Source organism: Schistocerca gregaria, chromosome 9 (genome assembly GCF_023897955.1).
Source record: "Schistocerca gregaria isolate iqSchGreg1 chromosome 9, iqSchGreg1.2, whole genome shotgun sequence".
NCBI lineage: Eukaryota > Metazoa > Arthropoda > Insecta > Orthoptera > Acrididae > Schistocerca > Schistocerca gregaria.
Window position 1 is genome coordinate 220617630 of NC_064928.1, and position 15641 is coordinate 220633270.

At 37.3% G+C, this 15641-nt stretch overlaps 1 protein-coding gene across 3 annotated transcripts in view; it reads right to left on the reverse strand.

Moving 5' to 3' along the window:
• Positions 1-4687: 4687 nt before the first annotated feature.
• LOC126292013 (peroxidase-like) overlaps positions 4688-15641 on the reverse strand; it is a 169018-nt gene continuing 158064 nt past the window's right edge. For all 3 annotated transcript variants that reach the window (XM_049985805.1, XM_049985807.1, XM_049985806.1), the window contains 2 exons: positions 6433-6538; positions 4688-4845 (listed from right to left, as the gene is read on the reverse strand). In XM_049985805.1, coding sequence (XP_049841762.1) covers positions 4779-4845; positions 6433-6538 — 173 coding nt within the window. In that variant the 3' untranslated portion in view covers positions 4688-4778. The remainder of the gene's footprint in view (positions 4846-6432; positions 6539-15641) is intronic.

Genomic DNA, 15641 nt, shown 5'->3' on the forward strand with positions numbered 1-15641 from the left:
AAACTGTGTTCTTGAAGACAGTGTGTTCCTTGACAAGTTGAAACTGCTGTAGGGAAACAATACACAAAAAGGGGGCAATAAAGCATGTGCAGACATACAGACCTGTTGTCCTAATCTCAGCTTTCAGCGAACTGATAGAGAAAATAATATTATAAAAATCTTGAAACATTACAACAATGTTGACATATTATGTGATTTCCAGAAAGGTTTCAGAAGAGGTTGAAGTACCACATCAGCAGCAGTACAATATGTCCACAATGTACTTGAAAAAAATAAATGAAAGCTCACAAGCAGCAGGAGTATGTTATGCAGACAATGGCCCATCCTAGTTGAAGAGATACATAATTTATTGAAAAGGCAAGAGCTCTCTTTGAAAGAGAGAACCTAAAAGTAAACATAGAAAAAAAACCAATATTATTTATTTTAAACCATGTGGTCCAAACAGACAAAATACTGTGATTGATGAAATTCTACCAAAAACCTGTACAGATTGTACATTTTTGGGTTTATGCATAGAAGATCTACTTTCATGGAAGCAGCAAGCTGATTATGTATGTAAAAAAAAAAAAAAAAAAAAAAATAACGCACAGTCTATATGTATTAAGACAGTTATCACCATATCTTAATGCTGAAACCCTAAAGACTGTACGTTATGGATTAGTGTATCCTTTTTGTCTCATGGAATCTAATATGAAAAGAGTTTTCATACTGCAGAAGCGAGCCTTGAGAATCATAGCAAAACTAAAACCACAAACTTCTTGCAAACCCCTATTCATTAGACACAATATTCTTACTCTTTATGCCATGTATATACTAGAAACTATAATGCTAGTGAAAGAAGACAATAAGGTCACAAAAAGAAACATGGATATTCACAACTATCAAACAAGGCATAGAAAAGATTTTCATATGGGTAACTGAAGATTAACTTTTAATAGTGAAAAGCCCCTATGTCAAAGGAGCTGTTTTTAATAACTTGTTACCAAATTAAGTCAAGCAGTGGCTTATCCAAAAATGCCCTTATAACTTGAATTTATCATGAAGTATAATGTAATAAGAAATCATGTAAACTAAAAAAAATTGTAGTTGTAAAAACTGTATACTTAGTTGAAAACACACCTGCATGTAAGATTACATGTTATGAACAATTAATTGAATTGAATTTTAAATGAAAGTATGTTTAAGATGTTTAGATGTATTCTAAATCTATGAGGTCCATCTCACTTTAAATCTGTGGAGGGCACATTAATATACCTGGGTTTCTTTGTTAATTTTTTTATACAAGGTTTATTATTGTTTTCTGACATATTCTACACCCTGGACCTTCCTCCTGTGAGTCTATTAGAAAAAAAGTACATACAGTGTAATCTAAACACAACTTTTTTCTTAATTTCAATCCGACTAGCGATTATTAACTAAATGAAAAACTTTGTTTGCCTTGTTTCACAAACTGTATTATTATTGTACAGCCAAGACTTTGGATTATAAGGCCATTTTCTAGTACATAACTGATCCCAAAGATGAGAACCAAGAAAAGACAAACATGTCAACAATTTAAATAAATCAAATCTTGACTTGAACTCTAAGAGTTATCTGTATTGACAATTTTGAAAAATTACACATAGATTGAATAAACACATTAGTACATCATTTACAATGTGTATGACTAAAAATGCACTAGGGGTTGTTTGGGGAAGACCAGACAGCAAGGTCATCTGTCTCATCGGATTAGGAAAGGACGGGGAAGGAAGTCGGCCGTGCCCTTTCAAAGGAACCATCCCGACATTTGCCTGGAGCGATTTAGGGAAATCACGGAAAACATAAATCAGTATGACTGGACGCGGGATTGAACCGTCATCCTCCCAAATGCGAGTCCAGTGTGCTAGCCACTGCGCCACCTTGCTCGGTGAAAAAAAATGCACTAGACTAGAGCTGTGCACAGGAGTGGACCTTTTTGCTATGTGAATGAAGGCAAAAAGGTTCTTTTTCTGTGTAGGAGCTGCAATACTGTCTAAAAGGGGCAAATAATTGAATTGAGTTTGTTCATTCAGTAATAAATATAAGGGATATACATATCTACATCTACATCTACATCCATACTCCGCAAGCCACCTGGCGGTGTGTGGCGGAGGGTACCCTGAGTACCTCTATCGGTCCTCCCTTCTATTCCAGTCTCGCATTGTACATGGAAAGAAGGATTGTTGGTATGCTTCTGTGTGGGCTCTAATCTCTCTGATTTTATCCTCATGGTCTCTTCGCGAGATATACATAGGAGGGAGCAATATACTGCTTGACTCTTCGGTGAAGGTATGTTCTCGAAACTTTAACAAAAGCCCTTACCAAGCTACTGAGCGTCTCTCCTGCAGAGTCTTCCACTGGAGTTTATCTATCATCTCCGTAACGCTTTCGCAATTACTAAATGATGCTGTAACGAAGCGCGCTGCTCTCCGTTGGATCTTCTCTATCTCTTTTATCAACCCTACCTGGTGCGGATCGCACACTGCTGAGCAGTATTCAAGCAGTGGGCCAACAAGCGTACTGTAACCTACTTCCTTTGTTGTCGGATTGCATTTCCTTAGGATTCTTCCAATGAATCTCAGTCTGGCATCTGCTTTGCCGAAAATCAACTTTATATGATCATTCCATTTTAAATCACTCCTAATGCGTACTCCCAGATAATTTATGGAATTAACTGCTTCCAGTTGCTGACCTGCTATTGTGTAGCTAAATGATAAGGGACCTATCTTTCTATGTATTCGCATCACATTACACTTGTCTACCTTGAGATTCAATTGCCATTCCGTGCACCATGCGTCAATTCGCTGCAGATCCTCTTGCATTTCAGTACAATTTTCCATTGTTGCAACCTCTCGATACAATGCAAAAAGCCTCAGTGGACTTCCGATGTCATCCACCAGGTCATTTATGTATATTGTGAATAGCAACGGTCCTATGACACTCCCTTGCAGCACACCTGAAATCACTCTTACTTCGGAAGACTTCTCTCCATTGAGAATGACATGCTGCGTTCTGTTATCTAGGAACTCCTCAATCCAATCACACAATTGATTTGATAGTCCGTATGCTCTTACTTTGTTCATTAAACGACTGTGGGGAACTGTGTCAAACACCTTGCGGAAGTCAAGAAACATGGCATCTACCTGTGAACCCGTGTCTAAGGCCCTCCGAGTCTCATGGACGAATAGCACGAGCTGGGTTTCACACGACAGTCTTTTTCGAAACCCATGCTGATTCCTACAGAGTAGATTTCTAGTCTCCAGAAAAGACATTATACTCTAACATAATACGTGTTCCAAAATTCTACAACTGATCGACGTTAGAGATATAGGTCTATAGTTCTGCACATCTGTTCGATGTCCCTTCTTGAAAACGGTGATGACCTGTGCCCTTTTCCAAGCCTTTGGAACGCTTTGCTCTTCTAGAGACCTACGGTACACCACTGCAAGAAGGGGGGCAAGTTCCTTCGCATACTCTGTGTAAAATCGAACTGGTTTTTTAATTTCTAAATTTCTATCTGAGTGAGCTTTGTGCCCTTTCTTTCATGTGTGAAACCTCTACATCTATTGTATTGTAATGTTTGGCAAAGGAGGAATTTGGCTTCTTTAATCTTTGACTTCTACAGTGTTCTCTGCAGATCGACCTCCCAGTCTATCCAATTTAACAACACTGAAGCTATCAGAACAAGATTATTATTATTATTATTATTATTATTTTAAACTGTTTTATGTCACCAGAACTATTTGTGGTCTTAACCTAGAGAATCATGTCGGAAGCTATTTCCAAAATTATAGGAGTACATATATTAAAAGTAATATTTCTTGTGAAAACAATAAATCCATACTTAAACTGTGACCTAAACCGGAATGATACAAGACATAAATTACAATACCATGTAAACATATGTGAGTGCAGTCTTTCTCAGCATATTCCACTGATGAATTCTTCTCAGGTCATCAGCCGATGTGGTGGCGTCATCTTGTTGCAGTGTTTCAGTGAGTTTCGTACCCACCAGTTTCTGGCGAAGTCAGAAATTCTTTGAAATGTTGTGACAAGATGATGCCACCACTCGGCTGATAACCCAAGAAGAATTCATCACCATGTAAATAGCTGCAGAACACCTATATAGGAAAAAAATGCACTTCATACTTTGCTGAAGTTAGCCGGTGCCCTACTAAACAGTCTCACAGCCCTTTTTACCAGCAAATTAAAAGCCCAGCTAAAAAGAATTTTAACTTAAAATCCCTTTTATTCCCTACAAGAGTTCTTTGTCTTTATGCAAAGTGTTTTGTAAGTATGTCAAGCTCACAGTTTTAAGTAATACACACGTGATAAAATCATAAAAAATATTTGTAATACTGTCATTTGTATATTATCAAACACAAAACTCATTAAAATGTAAAATTTATTGTTACACACATACCTTTGGTTTGTAATTTGTAAACTAATGTATTCAGAAGAATAATCTGTACAAGTCCAGAAACTATATTATTTCTAGGGATTGTATTCAATTATTCAATGCTGAATAATAATAATAATAATAATTATTATTATTATTATTATTATTATTGGAATTGAGCAACTTTTTCTTTACCAAATTTTATAAACAGAAACTTTTGCATGGGAACAGAGAAAGGAGTTTCGTATGGATTAAAAAATAAAATCAAGGTGTAGTGCACTGTTCACAAAAGAACATTTATTATATTCTTCAGTATCAGTGTAACATGTAACAAGATGATCATAACTGATTTGGAGTGCCTTCACTTGTCCTCTTTCCAGAAGTCCAGTTTCACAACAGGTAAATTTTCGCAGTCTGTCACCTGATTCCTTGAAAAACAAATAATATTTTTAAAAACACTACAGTAACACACTTACATTTTAAATTTGGAAATTTACAGATATTAAGCAGTGGCTGATATGTTAGGCACTATAACAGTTTATACTTTACTCTTTAATGTGGATGCTTAATAATAGGAAGGAGCATGCTCTTTGGAATTTGAAGCTGTCAAGGATAAAATCCAAGAAGCAAAAGGTTATCTAGAACTTGTACAGAATTTGTAATAATTGAAGGACACAAAAGGGATGCAGCACTGGAGGAAGGCATGAGCCAGCACTGTAGCATATTCCTGTTATTATTCATGCCACATATTAAATAAGCAGTAGAGGTTGAATAAGCAGTAAAGGAAAGGAAGGAGAAATATGGAAAAAGAATTTAAGTTTAGGTAGAAGAAATAAAACTCCCAAGGTTTTCTGATGAAACTGTAAATCTGGCAGGGATGATGAAGGATTTGGAAGATCACTTTAACTGAGAGGACAGTGTCTTGAAAAGAGATTATAAGATTAACATCAACAAAAGTAAAACAAAGGTAATGGAGTGCAGTCAAATAAAATCTGGCACTGTTGACGTAGTTACATTAGGAAATGAGAAACTACAAGTGGTGTGTTAAGATTTACTTTTTGGATGACAAAATAAGTGATTTTGGTCGAAATAGGGAGGATAAAATATGTAAATTGGTAACAATAAGGAAAACATTTATAAAAAAGAGATACATGTTAACATCTAACATAAATATGTATGTTAGGAAATCTTTTCTGAAAGTATTTGTTTGAAGTGTAGCCTTATGTAAAAGCAAAATGTGTTAGATAACCAGTAAAAACAAGATAAACATAGAATCCTAAAGATAAGTCTGTGAGTATATAGTGTCCCCTCATCGCAATGGATTCGCAGTATACATGACGGTATGAGCTGAGCTTTGATAATGCATTCATCAGCACTGCTTGGTAGCAGTCTTAAGGCTTTGATAGTGTGACCGTGCTGTGATTGATCATTGCTTAATTTTCAGAGCATGGAAGCAATCATTAGCAAATTGTGGTATGTAGATTGAGATGCTGAATGTTATCAATAGTGTTGATGTTCACTGAGTGTTTGAATAAATTATAATTTGTGACCTCTTAATTATCGATGTTCTCACTTGGAACAGGCATTACAGTATCCCTGGAGCGATTATTTAATGAGATTAACAGTGTGGAAAGTTTGTTGGAAAAGTAAGGAGAGACAGTGATCTAATTCAGCAGGGTCATTATAAGTTAATAAGACACATTCTGAGGCTATTATTTAATGAGATTAACAGTGTGGAAAGTTTGTTGGAAAAGTAAGGAGAGACAGTGATCTAATTCAGCAGGGTCATTATAAGTTAATAAGACACATTCTGAGGCATCAAGTAGTTATCAGTTTGTTAAAGTATAAAAGTTGTAGAGGGAGCCCAAGGCTTGTCAACAGTAATCAGCTTCAAGAGACTGTAGGCTGCATGAGTTATGCTGAGATGAAATTATTAGAACTAGGCCTGAAGCTGTAGTTTGAAATAAACAAATGTAAGGAAAATACACACAAAATGTATGGAAAAATCAACTTACTTGCTGGAAACCAATTTGAAACTATTGGGCTGCATTCTTGTTATATTATCGGCATTATCACACAATAGTCTGGACATGCTTGCCTTTTTGATTTCATTGATCTGATCTGGAAACAAGGAAAACAAAAATAAATGTAATACAATGTTGTTTTCTGTTTATTAACACTTGTATGTGGTCAGTTATATTTTTCTGTTTATTAACACTTGTATATATTAAGTTATATCCCTGCCCTCCCTTCACTTCAGCATTTTTGAACTTGACATCTCCCCCCCCCCCCCCCCCCCCCCCTTCGTTCCCCACACAAAAAAGAGAAACTCAGTATCTTTGTGTCTTATATACTTCATATATGTTTTTGTTTTTTGATTAATACCGGTATTCAGCATTCGTCTGAGCACTACTGGGTAGTTTTCTTCCTGGTGGGGAATAGCCAATTTTGTTATTATCTAAACACAATCTTAATTGGGTTAAATTTTGACTGTTTGGTTCTTAACTGCACCACATGAATTTGATATATGTTCAGATTCAGCCATTCTTCAGATTCTTGCCCAAGTCTTGATTATACCCATATACCAGTTTGTGTGTTGGATTTGTCAGGTAAATTATAGCACATATATAAATGACAGAACGGTGTCACACAAAGTCAAAGAAGTTCATTGAATGTGTAGTGTAGTGAGAGATCTCTGTCTGTGGCAAATTAATCACAAAAGTAACCACTGTCACCAGAAGGAACAAGTCATGTATCCAAAATTTATAGAAAAACTGAAGGAAATAAAACCTCCTTCCAACAGACTGTAAGTTCCAAAATAATAGTATTGAAATCAGTTATAACAGGACTTTTCTCATAACAATACCTTCCATCGCAATCAATGGAGGAAATACCTAATGGGATAGAAATATATGTCACCAATTATTCATAAATAATTATACAAATTTAGGAGTACCCTGAGATAAGTGCAACAAATTAACATGGGAATATGCTTGACTTTTCTTCAGACATTTCTTTATGCTACATAACCCTTTTTTCCAACAACATTCAAAATGGTCTTGGCTTGTCAGAACTGAATCAATTCTTTTAACCTCGCAGAGGTATTATTGGAAGATGCTGAATTATCAAGTACCATTATGTTTATATCAATTGAGGGCACTACCAGTAAAGAAAATACAGTTTCTCTTGCTCACCAGAGACCAGCCAGCCAGCAAATTTAAGCATGAGTGGCCACAAGCTCTCTCTCAATCTCTCAAGTTTACTGATGTTATGTTCTAATATCAACCACTGCTTCTCCAGAGAACAGACTCTTGCTGGTAGCAAATTAGGCTGCTCGTAATGCTACGCATGTTCACTGTGCCCATGTGCAAGATTGCTAGAGTGTATTTATGCTTCAGCACCTATGAAATGGTATACCTACTCAGCTATGTGACACAAATCCACCACCACCTTATAAATTTCATCACACCTGTGTTTCCTTTATCCAGTTTAACCTGTGTAGGTTAGTTGTGTCAATTCTTTTAATTTTCTTGTGACTCAGAAAAAAACATTTAATTGTGAGTAGTTGATTTTTGTTGCATGTTGCAGTGTACTTATGGAAATTTAATAAATAACTGTTGTCATATAACAGTGAGGTAAAAGCCAAGTAACACATCAGTTGTCTGTGATTAACCAGTATACTGACACGTCACATCGACTGTGACTGACTGCCTCTAGCTGGCTTAAGTCTGTATGCAGAAAGAAAACACACACACACACACACACACACACACACACACACACACACACACACACACACACACCTCTTAGAACTACAATGCAATGTATTGTCTGGAGGTGAAGGACTTAGTAGTGTGTTAAGTGAAGTACGTGAGAGGAATGTGGGGGAGAGTGGAGAGATGGTATGCAATGAAATAGGAAAATACAAGATTTGGTTTAGGGGCAGGGGGTGGTTGCTGGATTTAACAGAAGTGAGAGATTTTGGAGCAAGTACATAGCCAGCATTCTATCAAACAGGAGTTCCAATTTGTTGAAGAAGACTTTAAAGGACTCATGTTTTTCATTTATTTTGAAAATTTCTATAAAGACTGGTAAATCATTTTATTCAAAAATTATTTCAGGGTTTTCACCAAGTGGAGATACAATCTCAGTGCTTAGGAGTATAGTATTTAGGCAAACCACTAAGAAGTATTCATGTTCCAGTCTCCCTTAACCCTCCAAGGTCATTTTACACTCTTCTCCTTTCAGTCTGGATTTGAACTGAGGAGGTGATCATGTATGCATGAATGCTAATCCTTTGGGGCACCTTGATTACTACCAACAGGGCTTTTGGAATAAAGAGATATCTGTTCAACAGAGAAGCTAGAATAATTTTTGGTGACAAAAATACAAAGGATCTAGAACTTTTCAGCCTTACACTTTGTGAAATTTTTTCATTTAAGTAGGAATCTATCACTTGCAATGTACGAAAAATAATTTTCTGCTTTAAAGAATGTCTCTGCACACAAATGCATGAGGTCATATAAGCTGAATTTTGATTACTATTTTTTTATCATATGGGTTTTAATGCCAGGAGTTTGCAAAGAGATGCTCGGCTCAACTAGGATGCAGCTCTTCATTTAAACAGAGAGGCTGCATGTTTAGAGGAACTGGAATCTGTCAGGAAAGAAGGAATTGGCTGTGCCCTGTAGCAAGGGACCAGCCCCAGCATTTACCTAAACTGAACCATTTTCAAGACTGCCGATGGATGGATTCAAATCAACTCGCCTCCCAAATCCAGGGATTGCTAGCTTAGCGGCTTAACATGCTAAGCAACCTCAAATTCGTGGAGAATTTGGAAAAAGTGGTTGTTGTACATTATTTAAAATAAAATGAATCACAACAAAATATTGAATTCTGACATTGTAAATTTTTTGTTTAATTGTGCATGTTTAGTTATTTGGTAATGCATGAATGCATGTATATTTTAAGATTTAATTGTGCGTGTAATTACTGGCTTCATTTATGTGTAGGCTTGTAGGGCACAGTCGGACAAACTCAAAGAGCCCGCTTAAAAAAGAAAGAGATCTACAAATGAATGCACTTTCATCACATAGCCCTTCTGCCCTCCACAAACCCCTCCCCATTGTTTTGTATTAGAACTGGTTTTCCTAACTGAGTACCACCCAGATGACCAGATTGGGCGATACTTTGCCATTTGGGATACTAATGCTAAAATTTTGAGCAAATTTGTAAAAGAAATGCATTCATCACCATTTGGGTGATATTTTTGTTAATCAAAATGATTTTTGGGCGATACAGACAGATTCAGGTGTATTTTTATGCACCAATTATAATTTAATGATATTCTCTATGATGTTTGCCATTCCACTGCCTTATAAGGTACTGGAATATTGCAGCCACAAAATTCTACTGGCTTCTAAATAACAACTCCAGTGCCAACATTAAACTGCTGTAGATAGATTTAGGCTATTATAGTAGTGCATACATATTTTTAACTTGATATAACACTAAATCAAAATAGCTTTTCCTAGTCTTTCTTGTTACAAACTTATCCCTGATTGTAAACTACCACATCAGCACAAAGCAAATGAAAAACAAATGGTAGCTCTTATATTAAATTCAACTGCAAGTAAAAACTGAACTGATTAACAAAACAACAACTGACTTGAGGCTAGTTCAATAACTGGACTCTGCTAAAATAGGAACAGGCGATAGCCAATAGTGCTGTGGATGTACACGTAGTTTAAATCTATCATTATATTTCAGTATCACTACACAGCAACTAGGTCGGGCATAATTTCCTTTAGGTTATAGGGCAGGTATGGATCTGCTGGACTCCCCCTTTGGCTATGTCCTTGCATGGAGGCATTAGTGTAGGTGTTGATTAATAATCAGATGTCTGAGCTAGAGTTAAGTGGTGAGGGGGCTGTTGGACTTGCAGTAATGACTCCCAGTGCTGAAATATCTTTCTCAAGATTGGCTATGGTTGTGATGATGGTGTTCTTTGAATGAGAGCATCCTACAGACGTTCATTCTGATTTAACTCTGGATAGTGAGCTGGTCATTATTTACGGTTCATGTCCTCATACTGCAAATACTCATTGAACAGGCAAGTCCTATGTTATTGGGCATTAGCCTCCAACAGATTACACCCAGATATGCAAGCATTTGGAAAAGGCATACACACCACTGGTCAATGCCATCACTACAACTGTCACATTATCCTAAAGAAACATAAATAGTAGAGTGCATACTCCCAATATGATGGTCTTTTGGACAAAAGCACTGATGGCAGTTACACAGGTATCCACATGGCACTGTTTATGCTAACTTCTTAATGGACCACCTAAAGAAATCCTTCCTATCTATTCAACACCCAACATTCTGGTTTTCATTTACTGAACATATCTTTAATTGCAACCATGGCAATGATTGCAACCATGGCAATGATGACCCCTGCTCTTTCCTCCTGAACCACATAATCTATTCCCAAAATTGCTTCACCTCCATCTTCTCAGTTCAGTATGTTGTTTTCTAGACACTGCTCTCTGCTTCTCGGAGTTCCCTATAAAGATGCATCTATATCTGATGCACCAACCACCAACAGTGTTTTTTTAAACAGCTGTCATCCAATTGACATAATTAAGTGCCTCCCCTACAGGCTTGACACACGTGGCCACTGCATCTACATCAGTAAGTACACATTATCCAAATTTGCTGATAACCTTATTAAAGTCTTTGCAGGTAGACAATATGCTTCTCTTATAGTCCAGAAACAGATATTTGGTGCCATACTTCCTATGGTGTCAACAAACCCGATTTAACTATGGTGGTGGTGGTGATGGTTAGTGTTTAACGTCCCGTCGACAATGAGGTCATTATAGATGGAGCGCAAGCTCGAGGTAGGGAAGGATTGGGAAGGAAATCGGCCATGCCCTTTCAAAGTAACCATCCCGGCATTTTCCTGAAACGATTTAGGGAAATCACTGAAAACCTAAATCAAGATGGCCGGAGACAGGATTGAACCATCGTCCTTCTGAATTCGAGTCCAGAGTGCTAACCACTGCGCCACCTCGCTCGGTTGATTTAACTATGAATCAGTCACTGAGCAGTACTCCTCCTATCACTTACACCTGGAGATCCTCAACCACACCCTTCATCAGGGTTTCAACTACCCTCTCCATTCTTTGAGATGCCATCTCCTAACTCAGTTCTGTGATTGGCATTTCCTACCCTATAAAGATGGTGCTACATATAGCAAACCAGAATTTGTAGAAACTAACATGTTCTTTGATATCAAATTTCTTTATTTAATTCAGTTACCAGTTTCAATCTTTATGATCATCATCAGATTCATAAAATATGTGTACATTTATGAGTAAGAGCATTATAGTATACTACAATGGTGTAAGTAGTAGCACTGATTCATATGACCTGACAAGCATCTGACGAATAACGTACCTGTTTCCTTAACACTTAGAATGGAACATATATCTGACAGGTGGATACGGTTTATGATTGTTCTGCCAGAGATGCTGAATATAACCCTATGGTTCTACTTAGCTAAGGCATCTCATTTGGTATATAGTTGTACTGCAATGTAGGTCATGTGTCTCACAGCACCAATTTACTGAACAAAACATGCTTTCATTCCAGACCAACATCACCTCACAGGTGGGTGTTCTAAGTAAGTGCAAATATTCACCTGCTTCAAAGACTGATGTTCCTGAACTCACAGTGTTGCCTCACAGGCAGATACTCCAACTTATTCTTTAAGTTCTTTTACATGACATTTTTAGGTATTTGACTATGCTACAGCTAAATTTGTTTCAGTGAGTTTGCTTAGAGGAATTTGGAGGGAATAACTGTGCGTGTAACATCACAAGTACCAAATTATTTACTTTTAAGTGCAATTTCAGTTCTTTTTAGTGCATTTCTCATTCTTTATAAACTACAATTACACTGATTCAAAATGTTTTCTGTACATAGGTATGTACTTCACTCAGTAACAATTTTGATTTAATTTATTATGATTCATTAATTTCACCATTGTTTCTTGGTTGTTTGCTAGTTTGTGAAGACAGGTAGCTACTCTTTTTACAACTCTTTCCATCAATTACATACCACAAGGAAGTCCTAACAAATACTGTTTCCTAAATCAGGCTGGAAAAATACCTGAAAATGTGTCTAACAAAAGCAGATGAATTATGCATATGATGGATGACATGTCTTATGAAGACTTGACTCTGAAGTTGACTCCAGTGATTCATACGTTCCTGATGAAATTGTTCTATCAATGATACAGCGGAATAGAGTCTGAAAAATATCAAAAAATGAACTGGATCGAAATATTTTTTATGAAAATGGTTCAAATGGCTCAGAGCACTATGAGATTTAACATCTGAGATCATCAGTCTCATAGAACTTAGAACTACTTAAACCTAGCTAACCTAAGGACATCACACACATCCATGCCTGAGGCAGGATTCGAACCTACGACCGTAGCGGTTGCTCAGTTCCAGACTGAAGTGCCTAGAACTGCTCGGCCACACTGGCCAGCTTTTGTTTTTCATTTTATTTAATTATTTATTTTTTATTATATGAAGAGAATGCAAGTACTACTACTGAAGTTGACCAACATTACCCAATGGAAAAAGTGAGCAATCTCAGTTTTGATGGTAATGTGCTAGATATGATAAAGATGGAATGTGACGCTACAGATTTGCCATGAGTTCCATATTCCTCTCTTAGTTTACCTTTGGACTACTGAAGTTATTTTCTTCAGCTAAAATATTGTACAAGACTGATAAAACGTTGTTTGAGACTGACAGATTTTCATTCTGAAACTAAATAAAAAAATTAAAATCTTTGAATTTTAACACTTCTTCATTAATTTTAAATTTTTAGGTAAATTCCAATATTCAACACTGGCTTAATATATGTCATAAAAAAAGCAATATTTGCACTACAGGTGGATGTTCCTACTCCCTATCCACCTCCCAGGGGGATATTCTAACACCCTGTCCATCTCCCAGATGGATGTTCCCCAGAAGGCAGTGTGACATGATGTCCCTACCTAAGTGTTAAACTTGTAACTTATGCTAAAAGATGGAGCTAAAATAATACCCATGGTTGGAATAATTACAAGATATAAACACATGATAATAATGAGATGAACACTCATGGCCCATGATGCAGGCTGGCTGCTAGCACACTTTGCTTATAGCTGCAGTACAAACAGCTGTGGGTACTTAGTTGTTAAGTGCTGCTGTCTAAGCACAGTTTACAATGGCTTGTTATAGAGCGAGGATTTGGATGTATAAGATTCTATGCAAGCCACAGTAAAATGAGTTAAAGATGTAATGAAAATGGAGTTGGAACATAAAATTGGGTCCATAGTGAGATATTAGTTGGAATTACGAATGTTATGAACTTAGCTGAAGCACCATACTAGTGGGAGAAAAAAAAGACCACAGGTGCAATGAGCTTGTGAAAATGGAGCCACCATGTACATTTGAATACTCTAAAAGAGAAAGGACATGTATATTTGCAACCAAGATATGTGAAATTTGGGGTCAGGGATAGAAATAAGAATGGACAGAGTCAGAAAAGCAGGATGTGCAAGAACTACAACAGTCTGTCATGCAGTGGAAAATAGGTGTCTGGGTCGAATTCATTTTGTTCATTTAGAATTTTAGCAGATGGTATTCCTCTTTTAAATTTTTTGCATCTTCTTGGCTGTGTTTTCTCGAACCTGTTGTGTCTGTGGCTTCTTGCATGGCTCGATAAACTACTTTCATCCATTTTTGTGATGTACTATTTATGTCATAGGAACCTATAGGGTGTCCGGGCTAAACATACAATAATATAAAACATAATAAGTCTGCCTGTGTCTATATATGTATGGATGGATGTGTGTGTGTGTGTGTGTGTGTGTGTGTGTGTGTGTGTGTGTGTGTGTGTGTGTGTGTGCCCGCGCGAGTATATACCTATCCTTTTTTCCCCCTAAGGTAAGTCTTTCCGCTCCTGGGATTGGAATGACTCCTTACCCTCTCCCTTAAAACCCACATCCTTTCATCTTTCTTTCTTCTTCCCTCTTTCCTGAAGAAGCAAACGCCGGTTGCGAAAGCTCAAAATTTTGTGTATGTGTTTGTGTGTTATTTTATTGTGCCTGTCTACCGGTGCTTTCCCGCTTGCTAAGTCTTAGAATCTTTGTTTTTAATACATAAGAACTTGAGACGTAATTGAGATACAATTTGTTTCTAAAAGTGTGATAAGTCAAAATGTTTTCCGTGTTTGCTTGCAGCAGTTGGCACTGCTTTCACATGCACATAATTGCTTTGTTTATGTAAATGTGTGTTGGTAGCTATGCAGACTACACAGATGGTGTTCTGTGTGCTTCCTCTCAAGGAGCTTAAGTCTTTTACACTGGTACAACATCGTTTCTGATATGATTATGGATTGCAACTGACTGATGATGTTCCCATTTACATAGCAATCAAGAAATGCGACAAGTGGCTTCGGGAAACTGAGTGTTTGCTTTCAGTGTTGGGCCACCGTACCAAGCCTGTCCTTCCAGTGGAGTTGCAATTCAATCAAACTAGCAAGTAGGCAGTTTCAGTTAACTCATATGACAGTACACAATGTCATCCATGAAAAGACTGCCTCTACAGGCACACAAACAGCAGCTTCATCACAAAATCAAGCCTGAGGAGAGGCCACAATGGAAAACATTCGCAGAGACAGTTCTGGTAAAAATAGATAAAAATGAGGCATTCCTCAGTTTCATATGTTCCTTGGATGAGGCTACAGTCCACACTTCTGTCATGGTAAATATGCACAACTGTCACATGTAGGGAACTGAATCCCCCCCCGCCCCCTTCCCCCTGTAGTGATAGAGTGTGAACACGACTCTCCTAAAGTGGATGTGTGGTGTGGATTCTTGAAGGATAGGGTTATAGGCCTATTCTTTTTCACGGAGCCTACGGTTAATCCAACAATGTGTGCAGACACGTTGGAGCTGTAAGCTGTGCCCCAGCCTCCTCATGGTGTGATCAGTCAATGAGGTGGTGCACCATGCTTTTTGTGAACACTGTGAGGGATTTCTTGGACTAGGAGTTCTCAGAGTGCTGGACTGGAAGAGGTGGTCTGTCGATTGCTTGGCCCCCTAGAAGCCCAGAAATTATGCCACCTAATTTTTTTCTGTGGGAATTTATCAAGA